The sequence below is a fragment of the Sinocyclocheilus rhinocerous genome, unplaced genomic scaffold (assembly GCF_001515625.1).
Source record: "Sinocyclocheilus rhinocerous isolate Xijiao unplaced genomic scaffold, SAMN03320098_v1.1 scaffold2873, whole genome shotgun sequence".
Lineage (NCBI taxonomy): Eukaryota > Metazoa > Chordata > Actinopteri > Cypriniformes > Cyprinidae > Sinocyclocheilus > Sinocyclocheilus rhinocerous.
Genome location: NW_015632032.1, coordinates 111952 through 126199, shown reverse-complemented (window position 1 = coordinate 126199; position 14248 = coordinate 111952). Strand labels below are relative to the sequence as shown.

Sequence of the window (14248 nt, the reverse complement as noted above, 5' to 3'; positions counted from 1 at the left end):
GAAAAAACCATGCTGATATATTTGTTCAAACATTTCTTTCATTTGTTAATTTGACTGATCTTACATATTGTGAAGGCACTTTATAAAAAAAAAAAAATTGGAGAACATCAGAAATATTAACTCCATCCATTTCCCCCTCTGTGCTACACTGTGATCCACAAAGCAGATGCTTAGCGCACCCATTTTTCTATTTAGGTCACGTTATCAACACATATGTCCTACATAGGCTAATGCTACTCATTGGAACTCCAACAGTTGTGGTCGGAAAAGCCCCTTGAAGGAAGTAGAGCCTGAAAATTAACTGCTGATGAAGAAGGTCAGCTGAGGTGAGGAGGAAATTTTAATCACTCCACTGCCCTGAGCTTTGTATGCTCATCTGCCTCGTCTTCTTCCTCTCCTTGTAAAGGTGTCTCTGGTCTGGCTAATGGTGCGTATAGTTGTGCTATTGATGGAGGTTGTGTACCACTTAGCGATGGTGCTTGATAAGGACTCTCGTAATCCTTTTCTTTGAGCTCTGGGACAGGAGAATTGTCTTTAGAGTCTTGGTGCAACTCCTCTGTAATCTGAGACGGGCCTAATCCACGGCCCTGAGGCACACCGTGGCCACTGATAGAGGCAACATTGGGAGAGGTGGATGGGGGGTTTAGTGGTGCAGCGGATGTTGTTGTTGTTGCATTGGCAAGTGTTGTGGGCTCTAAATGCCCAACGGCACCATCCACCTGGCCTTGTTCCAGGCTTTGTGTGGACCCCGATCTGCCTTCGTTCATTTGGGGATACAGGTAAGTCCTCATCTGCCCTTTCCCTTTCACGTTTACAGTGCCACGATAATCAAAGGCGTAGTTCATTCTATTAAGCACACAGTGGCTCTCTTCGCTAACCTGTATGCGGCACTCCACTCCCGTGCTGTCCATGCGGCTAGCGATGTTGACCGTGTCGCCCCATATGTCGTAAAGCAGCTTGGTAGTGCCGATGACGCCGGCAGTCAGGGGCCCGTGGTTGAAGCCAATTCGCAGCTTGAACTTGAAACCCAACATGTTCTTGTTAAAATCGTCCACCACGCGCATCATTTCAAGGGCGAAGTCAAAGAGGGCACGTAGGTGGGTGTGCGGGTGGGGCTGCTCTTGGCACTGCTGCCCATTTAATCCAGACGCTGCCATGTAGGTGGCACCAATGGTTTTAATCTTCTCTACATTTGAGAATGCAGGCTTGCGCAACAGTTCGTCAAAGTCTCCGATGAGTTCATTAAGTACTCGGTAGCACTCTTTCCCACCCTCGTAGCTCTCTTCGTAGAACTCGCTGAAGTTGACAATACTTGCGAAGATGACTCCAACATTCTCGTGATTTTTAGAGTAACTCTGGTTCACCTCCAGCTGCTCGGCAACATGGATGGGGATGATGTTACGCAGCAGCCAGTCCGCTTGATCTCGCATGGTCTGGATCTTGATGCGATGCTTGTCAGCTTCCACATTCCCGTGGTAATGAAGGCGGTAGCTGACCTCGAATTCCCGGTTGAGAAACCAAACCAGCATCAGCAGGAGGAAGAAGGAGAGTACGGTCTCTAGGACGAGCAGGTCGAGCGCTGTGGGCCCAGAGTCCAACTCACCTGTCTGATCTACTTCGGCACTCTGGTTACTCATGTTCCTGAAGGCAAGAGAAAGAGATTTCAGATTTGAGTGGTGTGTTCTACAGAATAATAACACCAACAATAGAAGGTGCTCAAAAACACCCTTTCAATTTTAAGATGTTTTAAGTCTTCAACCATGGCTGGAGCTAGGGGTGGGTGGACTTGTCACCTTTTCTTTATCATATGGCATTTTGACATTTAAGCATGCATTAACCTGAGATTAAAGCCTGGAATATGCTACCTAACCTTTGCACAGATTTTTGCCTCAATTTGCAGTTTGAATGAGACTGCACTAGTTACGGAAATTCAGAGCCAGTCTGCAGATTTTCAGGAATCGGACTTGATGGATTTCACACACACACACACAAAATTGCATGGTGATGATGGGCACAGACTATAATTTTTTAGCTTCAGACTATGAGTCCATTCAGTCGGAGGATTTCAATCATGTCTGATATTTTGAGCCGATTTTCGAACACATATTGTTGTAATTTATCATGTCTCCTAGCAACGAGACATGTTTCTACGTGAGTTTGTTGCGTTTGGGACGACTTGAAAGTCTGGTAGTGTATAATTAGAAAATAGTTTATAATAGAAAATAGATATGGTGAATTTTGATTTAATGTCGACTAAGATTAATTGACATAATATTGAGTAATATTAATTATGTACATAAAATGACTTCCTGCTTATTTCATGATTTATTAAGTGCATCATATTTTAATATTTTATCAACACACATTAATATACAAAAAGTAAAATCTCAACCATCTTACAAATGTCAGCTCAAATCAGAGTTGGCATTAGTAATAGTTTTCTTGACATAAGTTAATAAAACACTCACCTAGAAGCTGGAAAACTGTCAGTGGCGCTGCAAAAAGAAAATGGTTTTCATCATAAATCAGAGTTCTCTACAGCAACCATACGTGTCCACCGGAGGTGAGCAGGCATTTTCAATTCACTCTATGGTAGAGGTCTGCTACCCGACCCGAGCCCGACGGCTTTCGGGTTTCGGGTCGGGTTCGGGTTAATGTTTAATGAATAGCTTCGGGTTCGGGTCGGGCTCGGGTTTATAGCTAAACTAAAACTATATGCAGGCTACGCTGCTTTCATAGACGCACGCACACACGATTGCACACGACAACACACCACGGAAACTTTTATTAGTAAAATAGCTTTGACAGGCTACTGACGAAAATGACCATAATTTGCATGATGGAAGAATTATCGTCTTGTCGTATGCAACCATTCAAAAACTCGGCAGAATTTATGTGACCGAAGCACCTAATGTTCATAAACTTTCATAACTGGTAAGTGTTTTTTCTTTTGCCTTGTGAACTGGCCGAGCCTTAATGATTCTTTTTCTTTACATGTATTTGCTTACTGACTGTTGCATGCAATCGTGAAATACAGCATTTTTTTTAAATTGGCTATTCGTTGTGTGGAAAAAATTTTTTTTTTTTCGGGCTCTAAATTTAACTGTGCCGCTTGGGTCGGGTCAGACGATCTCGGGTACGGGCCGGGTTCGGGCTTCACTTTAAAGCCCGCGCAGACCTCTACTCTATGGAAGCTGAGTGGCAGGTTTGCGTGGGGGATTGTGGAATTGATTGCTTTCAATATTAAGTTATTTATTAAATGATTTTTACAGACATACTTCTGTTGTTTTGGGTGGTATTGGGTGGATTTCTTCAGCACTGGTGGACATGTACCATCATGAACAGTCATGAGAGTAAAAAAAAAAAAAATCACAAAACCACACAATGTTCTAAAACTATAATGTTTTCAGTTTTCATTTTAAGCAATAGTTCACCCAAAAATTTGCTGAAAACTGACTCACTCTCAGGACATCCAAGATGTAGATATGTTTGTTTCTTCATCAGAAGAAATTTGGAGACATTTACTCCATTTACAATCACTTGCTTACCTCTGCAGTGAATGGGTGCCGTCAGAATGAGTTCAAATGGCTGACAAAAACATAATTTTGGACAATTTTCACTTGTAAACGGTGCTTGATCTCTGCATATTTCTCTCCTGATTCAGATGAGAACTTTTTCACTGGAGAAAGCAATATTATGGATAGAAGACTATTTTAGCTAGAAGCAATGGTTTGAATTTAAAACGATGGATTTGTTTCTTACAAACATGCAGCTTTTCTCGCCACAAGATGTTAACTGATGGACTGGAGTGGTGTGAATTACTGTGATGTTTTTATCAACTGTTTGGACTCTCATTCTGATGGCACCCATTCAACTGCAGAGGATCCATTGGTGAGCAAGTGATGTAATGCTAAATTTCTACAAATCTGTTCCCATGAAGAAACAAGCTCATCTACAAATTGGATGGCCTGAGAGCGAGTAAATCTTCAGTGAATTTTCATTTCCTTTAATTAATACACTAAGTTTATAATGGTAAAGTTTGTTGATACTTTGCTGGCTGAACAGGTAACAAAAGTTGAGGATGTCTGACCTGGGCCTGGTGGTGGCACTGTAGAGCAGGATGAGTAAAGACAAACCAGCTACAGTGGCCAGAGTTGAGCGCATCCAGAAACTCAGCTGGCAGAAGTTACAGTACTGGATAATAGCAATAATGAGAGCACAGCACAGGAACATGGTCACCTACACATCCAGAAGAGAAAAAAGCACACATTTAAACAGTCAACCAATCACAGATACGCATATATACAAACTGAGGCTGCGGGATTGTCTGTGTACTTAGATTTGTAATGAGCTTGTCAGCATAAAGTACATACAAATATAAAAGCCTCAAAGCATACTGAACACTGGCTGCTGAGATGTTCGGAACAGTTTTGCATGTCATATTATGGCTTGATCCTGAAGAGTAACATCTCTGAAGCTTTAAACTCTTCCTCCAATTACCAGGCTTTCAAAGACACACTTTGATCTAACAGGCTTCAAGAAACTGTGCAAAAATTTACTTGAAGATGAAGATATCTTGTAGAGATAATACCAACTCGATACTAAAATAATAAAAACAAAACCAAACAACTGATGCAAAGCTGAATTTTCAGCATCATTACTCCAGTCTTCAGTGTCACATGATCTTTTAGAAAACATTATCACTTAGTATTATAACTTTTGAGTAGTGGTCGACCGATATGGGTTTTTTGACAGCCAATGCCGATATCTTGGAAAGCAGGGTGGCCGATATAAAGCCGATATAATTGTATTTATTTTAATTAATATTTAAGAAATTTGAAATCATTTGAAAATGGATTAAAAATAATTGTGCAAAATAAACATACTTATACTTTAGAAGACAAAGCATTTTTCACAAATAAATATTTAATAAAAATCTAATTGAAAAGGAAGTAAACACTCTAACCAAGAGGGCACTCAGTAATCTGGGAAGTTTGTGTGCATTGGGAATCATATATGTAGCGTCTGGACCAATCAAACACACAATATATATTTCGTTAGCTATATTTAACAAATACTCTGTAACACCCCTCAGTTAACAAGCCATAAGTAAATATCTACAGCGGATCTAAATATTCATAATTAATTATAACTAGTTATGATTAATTATTCATATTTCCTCATGAGCTGATTCGTTACATATATATATATATATATATTTTTTTTTAAATAAAGTCAAGGTAACACTCATTTTACATACAGCACACAGTGAAAATGACATGAATATGGCAGTGGGCAAATGCATAAAGCGCAGCATAATTTGAAATCACGAGTTTAAAGTTTGTCGATCGCGCGTCTCAGTGAAGCAGAACTCTCCTCCTGTCAGCATTCAATTCACACAGACCGACCATCACGCAGAGCACACGCGATCATGCAGGACACAAATGCACACTTCACAAGATCTCAACTAGATTCGACTAAGTCTGCAAGGTTTGTGAAATTAAATGTTCATTATTCATTCAAAGATTTGTTTAAATGATATAAATGCGTATTTGCTGAATGCTGACAGCAAATGAGAAAGTATTATAATGTTTGCCTTTCTATTACTAATAATACTAAAGCAATCGTTATAATACTTTTTTTGTATACATTTTAATTCCTTTGTTTAACAGTTATCTGATTATTAGATAGACTTATCCATATTAGACAGAACTGAATGACGACAGCGAACAAGAGGGAGAATGTGAGCACTGTGTGCTCAGGCGCTGCCGCTCTCAGCGCCGTCAAAATAAAAGTCCCGCCTCGACCACATCGGCCAAACAGAAAAACTTATCGGCCGATGCCGATATTTGAAAAATGCCAAATATCGGCCGACATATCGGTCGACCACTACTTTTGAGCAGCAGCAAAAGGAGGAAGGACGGGTGAGGAGGTCACCTTCCTTCTCTCCTGCTCACCTGGATGGGCAGCTGCAGACTGTAAGCCAGGTGGGAGAAGACGGACACAGCAGGAAGTGAAACGAGCACAGCCCCGATCACATGACGCGGGAGCCAGCCAGACACCAGCTTCAACAGAGACCGGGTACAATTCTGTACATCATCCAGACAAAACACCATACTGCAGGAGAAAGATGGAGAGATCATTAAAGTTAGACACGCACTGATATGAAAAACCCAACCGATAAACTGAACATTATTTCCATTTTATGCCTGATAGATAAACCACCAATATTGCAGTTCAACACACTTTTTTTTTTTAATGCTACAAGAGAATTTGGGCATCACAACATTTTAATGTACAGTATGAAAAATAGATATTGATTTTGAGATTTGAATTTCACTGTTAAATCATTATATATAAATTATTTGTCAGTTTAAAAAAAATCCCTTTAAGAGAGATAAATGACAGAAAAACTAATCTAAATATAGCAGTACGAAGGAAATGACAAATGTCCAACTCACCGAATGGACAAAACGAGAGAAACCAGTTCCACCAGAGTGGCTGTGATTGCCAGACAGAGTGTGGTTGCCAGGGGCGTCTCCATGGTAACAAGGGGATACAGGAAGCAGGCAAAGGTCAGGGCGAGAAAAACGGCACAAGACAGCAAAACATCAAGCAGCGAGCTGAAGACTGGACTTGCAAACGTCTGCACCGGCACCTGATTCAGCACCTGGTGGAAACGCAGAGAAGATGATACTCAAGTTTAGACACTGATGTGATGAGGCTGCAGCTCTGTGAATAACCAGAAGAGGTCCATGCATGATTGTTTGAAGATCTACATACTCTCTTTGGCAGGAGTGTGTGTGTGTGTGTGTGTGTGTGTGTGTGTGTCAGTGTTTTATTATTTTAGTATCACTGAGATTAAATGTGACCCTGGACCACAAAACCAGTCTTAAGTCTCTGGGGTATATTTGTAGCAATAGTCAAAAATACATTGTATTGGTCAAAATTATCAATTTTTCTTTTATGCCAAAAATCATTAGGATATTAAGTAAAGATCATGTTCCATGAAGATATTTTGTAAATGTCCTACTGTAAATATATCAAAACGTAATTTTTGATTAGTAATATGCATTGCTAAGAACTTCATTCGGACAACTTTAAAGGCGATTTTCTCAGTATTTAGATTTTTTTGCACCCTCAGATTCCAGATTTTCAAATAGTTGTATCTCGACCAAATATTGTCCTATCATAACAAACCATACATCAAATGGAAATGTATTCAGCTTTCAGATGATGTACAAATCTCAATTAAAAAAAAAATTTACCCTTATGACTGGTTTTGTGGTCCAGGTTCACATATTATAGTTACATAACACAGATATATATACATTATAGTTTATTCATATTTTGAATGTTTTATTTTTTTATGTTTTCAGTTTTTATTTTAATTTGGTTAACCTTTTAGTATTTTATTGCACGTTTTGTCATTTTTCATATTTTTTTAATGTCTGTATAGTTTTTATTTGTTTTAGGTTTTTTTTATTTTAGTACATTGTTGAAATGAGAAATGTTGCCTTTGCAACTAGCTGAAATAAAATATTTTTTTGTATTTATTTTTATACTTTTCAGTTTTCTTTTTAATTTTAGTTAACGTTTTAGTAATTTTGTTTGAGTTTGTCATTTTTTTGTCTTTTTAAAATACATCTATATAGTTTGTATTCATTAATTCACTTCAGTTTATTTTGTCATTTTTTGTCTTTTTTAAATACATGGATATAGTTTGTATTCATTAAATCACTTCAGTTTTTTTTTGTCCATCAAGTTAAACCAAATAAAAATGAGAAATGTTGCCTTGGCATTTTTTATTCATGTTTTGAATTAGTTTTTATTTTTTATATTTTCAGTTTTCACTTTTAGCTAACATTTTTGTAATTTTGTTGTTTTTTGTCATATTTCATAGTTTTTCTAAAAATATGTCTATATAGTTTTGAATCATTTTTATTTCAGTTTTATGGGGTTTTTTAGTACATCAAGTTAAATCAAACGAAAATGAGAAATGTTGAAATAATTTTTTAATATATATTTTAAGTAGTTTTTATTTTTATAATTTCAGCTTTAATTTTTAGTTAATGTTTTATGTTGTTGTGTTTTATCATTGTTTCTGTAGTTTTTTAAATATACGTCTGTAAAGATTTTATTCATTTTTATTTCAGGTTTAGTTTTTAAGCATTAAGTTAAACCAAATAAAAATGAGAAATGTGGCCTTGGGAATTAGCCGAAAAAAAGAAAAGTTTATATATATATATATATATTTTTTTTTTTGGTATTAATTTTAGTTATCTATAACCCAGGTATGTACCTCTGCATGGTAGCTGGTGCGATAAGCTGACTCCAGAGATTTTTCAAGGAAGTTCAGGCTCAGCTTGTTAATGGGCGGCTTGAAGAAGTAATCCTTCATCAGACTGAAACAAAGACATTATGGAGAAAACAAGGTGAAAATGAATGACTGAATTACAAAACTACTATTCAAACTAATCTTCTCTTACTCACCTGTCTTCTTTTATCACTTCCACAAAGTGCACATCGCTTTTCTCCCTAAAGTTCTTGGAGCGCAGCGGGAGGATGGCTGAGTGGTCCATGCCGCTGGCGCTGCCTCCTTCTGCGGCCAGACTTCCCACCCAGCTCCTGTTCTTCTCCTGGAGTTTGTCGCACAGAGACGACTGGCTGACTCCCACCCGCTCCTCACACAGAGGACTTAACAGCCCGTTCAGGGTTTTAGGGCTACGGCCTGCAGGAAACTGTGCAAAAGAAGCAGAATTATCTCAAAAGAGTAATTCGTTTAGGATTCAGACTACACTGGATCAGTTCAAAAGATTCATTTGTTCAGGAATCGGACAATACTGGTTGTGCTGTAGCGTTCTCATTCTTCAAAATAAATAAATAAATAAAGGAAGTGGTTCCAATGCAGATCACTAAAAGACTTAGTTCGTTTAGGAATTGGACAACACTTGTTGTGATGTAGGTTTAGGTTTTTGATTTCACAAAAAGAAGCAGTTCAAAACAGCCATTCGTCCAGAAATAAGTTATAACGCCGATCACCAAAATGAACAAGTTCAAAAGAGTCATTCGCATGGGAATCAGACTACACTGGCCACACTGTATAATTTAGATTTACTAAAAATAACCAGTTCAAAAGAATCATTCATTCGGGAATCAGTTCTAATGCACTCAAAAGTGTCATTTGTCTGGGAATCAGACTACACTGTCCGCACTGTATGTTTTTGATTCACTAAAAAGAACTGATTCAAAAGACACATTTGTTCAGGAATCTGTTCTAATGCAGATCACTAAAAAGAACTAGCTTAAAAGAGTCATTTATTTGGGAATCTGACTACAATGGCCACACTTTTAATTTTTTTTAATTCATTCATTCACTAAACAAAAAATGGTTCAAAAGATTCACTTGTTCATGAACTGCACTACATTGGTCGTGCTGTAGGTTTCTGAATCATCGAAAAGAACCACTCGCCCAGTAATCATTTTAATCAAGTAATCAAGGTTGACTAATTGATTGAACTTCAATATTTAGTATGGAAAAGAGCAGTGTTTTGGTGAAGTCATATCAAATCTGCCATCCCCTAATGTTTATTTAGGACTAAAGGTATATGAAAACTCTTAGCTGAAGTGTTATACTCCTACTAATTACATCAATCTCGCATACTATATTTATATAAACAGCCACTAATGACTGGCATTTCAGTGTCTGCTGATGAACGCCTGCCGAAATAGTTTTGGGTTCTTGGGTGTGTGCTTCCATTGTGCAATTACTGAGGCTTTTTTGTTGGTCTTCATCATTGTTAGTTTTATTTTGTACCTTGCTGCTGCTGTTGTCTCTGTGTTCATCCTGGCAGCCATTTCGAGTTGCTTCATCTGCTACAGGATTGTCAACAACATCTACGGAGATGCTACAGGGTGCACACACAGGCTGCGGAGAGAAAGAGACAAATAACAGAAAGAAAAAGAATAGCTCAATTAAAAAAAATAAATGAACTGAAGAAAGTTTTGAAATGACAATTTTAATTTTTGGTTTGATTTAATCATTCACTATCACTTGTGTAATTGAAACACCGCATTTATGTGTGTGTGTAGAGGGCTGTACCTTGCCGTGCGAGAGAGGTTCAGCGACGGTGCAGTGTGTGAGATCTGGAGTGTGTGTGTTTGAGAATGGACTCAACATCTCGCTGAAGTCTCGGCCCAAACTGAGCTGGGAACAGCCACACTGCGAGCCCATCTTCCATCCCGAGATCAGATACGTCTTTAAACCTACAAACAGAAGACACGTGTACAAATCTATTAAAATCCCTTATGTCTTTCATCTACATATTTTCCCAGCAGTCCTTAGAAAGTTTTTCCACAAATCTATAGCGCATATTTGTTTGTTTTTTACGTTAAAAACTATAGCTGTGGAAAAAAATAATAATAATAATCTGATCAGTCCTTTAGAAAGCAAAATGAAAAAGATCAAGATTTTTTGAAAGTTAAAACTTTAACAGACATAACATTTTTTTTTTTTTATTCATTTTTTCTTTATGGTAAAAATAGATTAAAAATCCGGAACATACTGTTCTTGGTAGATTATTGTTCAAAGGTTTGGGGTTGGGAAGATTTGTAATGTTTTTGAAAACCAAGTTGTTCACTAAGGTTACATTTCTTTGATCAAAAATACAATAAAATAGCAATATGTGAAATATTATTACCCTTTGTTTTCTATTGTAACATATTTTAAAATGTAACATATTCCTGTGACGCAAAGCTGAATTTTCAGCATCATTACTCCAGTCTTCAGTGTCACATGACCCGTTAAATATAATTTTAATATGCGGAGTTAAGAATTTCTTCAATGTTATTAACATTGATTGAACAGTTGTGGCTGCTTAATATTTTTGTGGAAACTGAAACATTTTTTTATTCAGGATTCTTTGATGAATATAAAGTTTAAAAAGCATTTATTTGAATTAGAAATCTTTTATGATATTATAAATGTTTTTAAGGTCACTTTTGATAAGTTTAATGCATACTTGCTAAATAAAAGTATTAGTTCATTAAAAAATAAATTTAAAATCTTAAAGGGGTCCTATTATGCTCTTTTACAAAGTCTTGATTTTGTTTTGGGGTGTACTAGAACAGGCTCTCATACTAGGTTGTTCGAAAAACACATTATTTTTCACATATTTTACATTATTACAACACCTCTCTCCTCAGTCTGGCATGAATGGCTCGAATAGTTCCTGTATCAAATGAAGGCCCGCCTTCTGAAATACGAAATGTGCTGTGATTGGTTAGCTGGGCCAGTGTGTGTTGTGATTGGCTCCACTCGGCGCCTAGTCGGGAAATGTCATGCTCCTTACCATAGCCGCCTGCTTTGAGTGCGATTTAAACCTGGATGATTGTAACCACTCTAAGTTCGTCTGCCTTGGGAAAGCTAGCGTGTCTCCGACATAGTGATAACACTCATTGCCTTCTTTAGTGCAGCTCAACCAGGTCTCGTCCTTTGATATCACAAATCCCGGAAAATATGCGTTGTAGTCCAAACGAGTCGTTCGTTGTAGTTTTTGAAAAGTGATTTCTGTTAAACAAAATATCTCCTTTTGAAGTGGACTTTGAGCTTTGTAACTTTGCAGATCTTTTTTATGCTCAAACAGCAACATTACAGACTAACTAAAGTTGAAAAGGTGAAAAAGCATAATAGCACCCCTTTAAGTAACAATCATTAGGATGTATAAGAATTGACTTGTATGGTTTGAACGTTCAGATTCAAAAATTGTAATTATAATATGTACTTTTGTTCACGTGCCTGGAGCTGCTGAAGTTACAGTAAAACACGACTTGGTGGCGCTCAAGCACAAAACGGTCTTTCCGAGCACACACTGATACCTAACGACGAAGAGGCGAACGCTATTGGCTATTTTAAAAAGGGGCGGGGCTGCTTGATATGTCCCGCCCTGTCTTCCTGTTTCAGTTAAAATGACGTCAACACAGAGTAACGCTGCGTGTTTCTAAGCATTTCAGGGGACCTTTAAGCGGCATCTAATATCAGGGAGTGAATTTGCACGTTCACTCGGCTCATCGCCAGCGAAAATCGCTTGGGTATGAACACGTCGGCGATAAGCGCGCGCGATAATCGACCCAGTGTGTACGAGGCTTTAGGCTACAAGATTAATGATTTATAACTGTAAAATTAACTGTAATTGGATAATCTCGTTTCCGCAAATCTTCTCTCCCTGTGAGGGCAAACAACATCTGATCCAGCACTGATACTACACAACAAGTGCTTAAAAGCACCTGAGCAGGTTTGTTTTAGCGCTGATGTTTACATTACACAATACTAAGCACGAGGATGAGCGCTTCTGTTGTACCAACACACACACACTCTCGAGTGCACAATGGAGAGGCTCTGTTGTACCAATACGGGAGAAAACAAACAGAAAGCAATTACAGCAGGTCAGTATCAGCCTGTTCAAACATACGGCTCACAAGCTAACCGCGTTACGCTCATATATAATCTTCAAAAACACACACAGGCTAAGTGTCAGCGCTAACACCGCTGCGGGGAAATGCTTGTGCATATTTGTACATAAACTACATTGCGTAGCCTGCAGGAACACTTTCTCAAAAGCTCAGGCGAGTTCCTTGAGCAGCTTCTGGGAGACATGAAAGACGCGGCAGAGAATAAACAGGTCTGTACTCTCGGTCGTAACTCACCTGATTTGTGAGCGAGCAGCCTAACAAACCCTCAAAAGATCAGCTCTGCTGTTTCTCACACACATACTGTACACACAGCAGCACAACCATGTAATGGTCTACGCCAGGGGTCGCCAACAGGCAGACTCCGGTCCCAATCTGAACCATGAAGCCTTTTGACATTATGAAATAAATAAATGCCAAACACTGTTTTCTAATAAAATAAAATTTTTATCAAGCACATCAAGGTCAGCTTAGTAGAGCGCCACGGGTTGATACACTGTAAAACCTGATAAGTTAAGAATACTCAAAACATTTGTGGAAACTTATTGCCTCAAAATATTTGAGTAAACGAACTCAATTTTTTAAGGTAGTAGAGCTTAAAATTTTTATGACAAGTGGGGCGGGGCTGAGAGCCATGGGAGCCAAGCCAAGCCTCCTTTCCATGATCCCACCCCACTCATCACAACGATAATTATATATAACTTGCTTCCATTAACAGCACATTCATTCAGATCTTTATAGTTAAGTGCTAGATAGCGACGGCACACTGGTACGTACTAATGTAGTTATCAAAAAGACTCACAATACTTGCATGTAAATAGTCAAATAACATGCAGTATAAAGAGTCTTTAATTTTTGCTGTCCATCCTCAACCTAACCACAGGCTCTACTCTTCACCACAACGGTAACACTACAAAACCAACATAACAGAAACCTATGTAAATCCTAACATAACACAACATTTAAGTACTAACTTATGTCTCTCTATGTTAATCTTGTGTAAAAACACACAAAATAAAACTTAATTTCTACATTTATTTTCCTTGTTGTCTGATGCAAAGCATGCTGGGAACTAGAAAACGCAATCATTTTAAGTTCACCTTACTACAACAACATTTTAAATTTACAGAACTTATTTCAATTAAGTCCAATTAACTTTCATTATTATTTGAGTGAAGTTAACTCATTTCATTTCATTAATTTCACTGCTCGGTTTTACAGTGTACTGTTGCTACGTTCAGACGTTTTAAGGCTGAAATGTGAAGTTTATCGTTTTATAAAACTTTTTGTTTTTGTGAAAACCTGTATCTGAACTGTAAATCATGCTTTTTACAGTCATAGTAATTTTATTTGTGCATGTCTTAAAAAAGGTCTTAAAAAGTCTTAAGTTTGAGCTTAAATATCCTACAAATATCCTGGTCTGGCAAACCCCGTCAATTTATGTTTGTCTATATAATTGTCCGGACCTCGGCTGATGAAGAGGGTTCATTACTGGACCTCAAGCAATTTTAGTTGAAGACTCCTGCTCTACGCAGTTATTTAAAATGTTCATATAATTGTGATAACCATTATTGTGCAATTTAAATGCTAGTCACATACTGCCAGCCAAAAAATAATAATAAATTAAGTGAATATATTATAAATATTAAATGTAGCAAATGTAGCAACAAGCAAATGTCAAATTTGTCAAGCTGTGCAAATGTCAAATGGCATTATTATTATTATTATTATTATTATTATTATTACTTCTGTAGACATAGTATGGTTTTTATTTTTTATT

General features: G+C 37.6%; 1 protein-coding gene across 2 annotated transcripts in view; it reads right to left on the bottom strand.

The window, feature by feature from the left end:
• Nucleotide 1: 1 nt before the first annotated feature.
• Nucleotides 2-14248, bottom strand: part of LOC107742090 (adenylate cyclase type 9-like) — a 47024-nt gene continuing 32777 nt past the window's right edge. The window contains exons 2-10 of one of the 2 annotated variants that reach the window (XM_016554958.1): nt 10103-10266; nt 9818-9928; nt 8494-8741; nt 8303-8405; nt 6462-6670; nt 5958-6117; nt 4091-4239; nt 2469-2495; nt 2-1641 (exon numbers count right to left, since the gene is read on the bottom strand). In XM_016554958.1, the coding sequence (XP_016410444.1) occupies nt 345-1641; nt 2469-2495; nt 4091-4239; nt 5958-6117; nt 6462-6670; nt 8303-8405; nt 8494-8741; nt 9818-9928; nt 10103-10266 (2468 nt within the window). In that variant the 3' untranslated portion in view covers nt 2-344. The remainder of the gene's footprint in view (nt 1642-2468; nt 2496-4090; nt 4240-5957; nt 6118-6461; nt 6671-8302; nt 8406-8493; nt 8742-9817; nt 9929-10102; nt 10267-14248) is intronic. The other variant, XM_016554959.1, reaches the window with a different exon arrangement.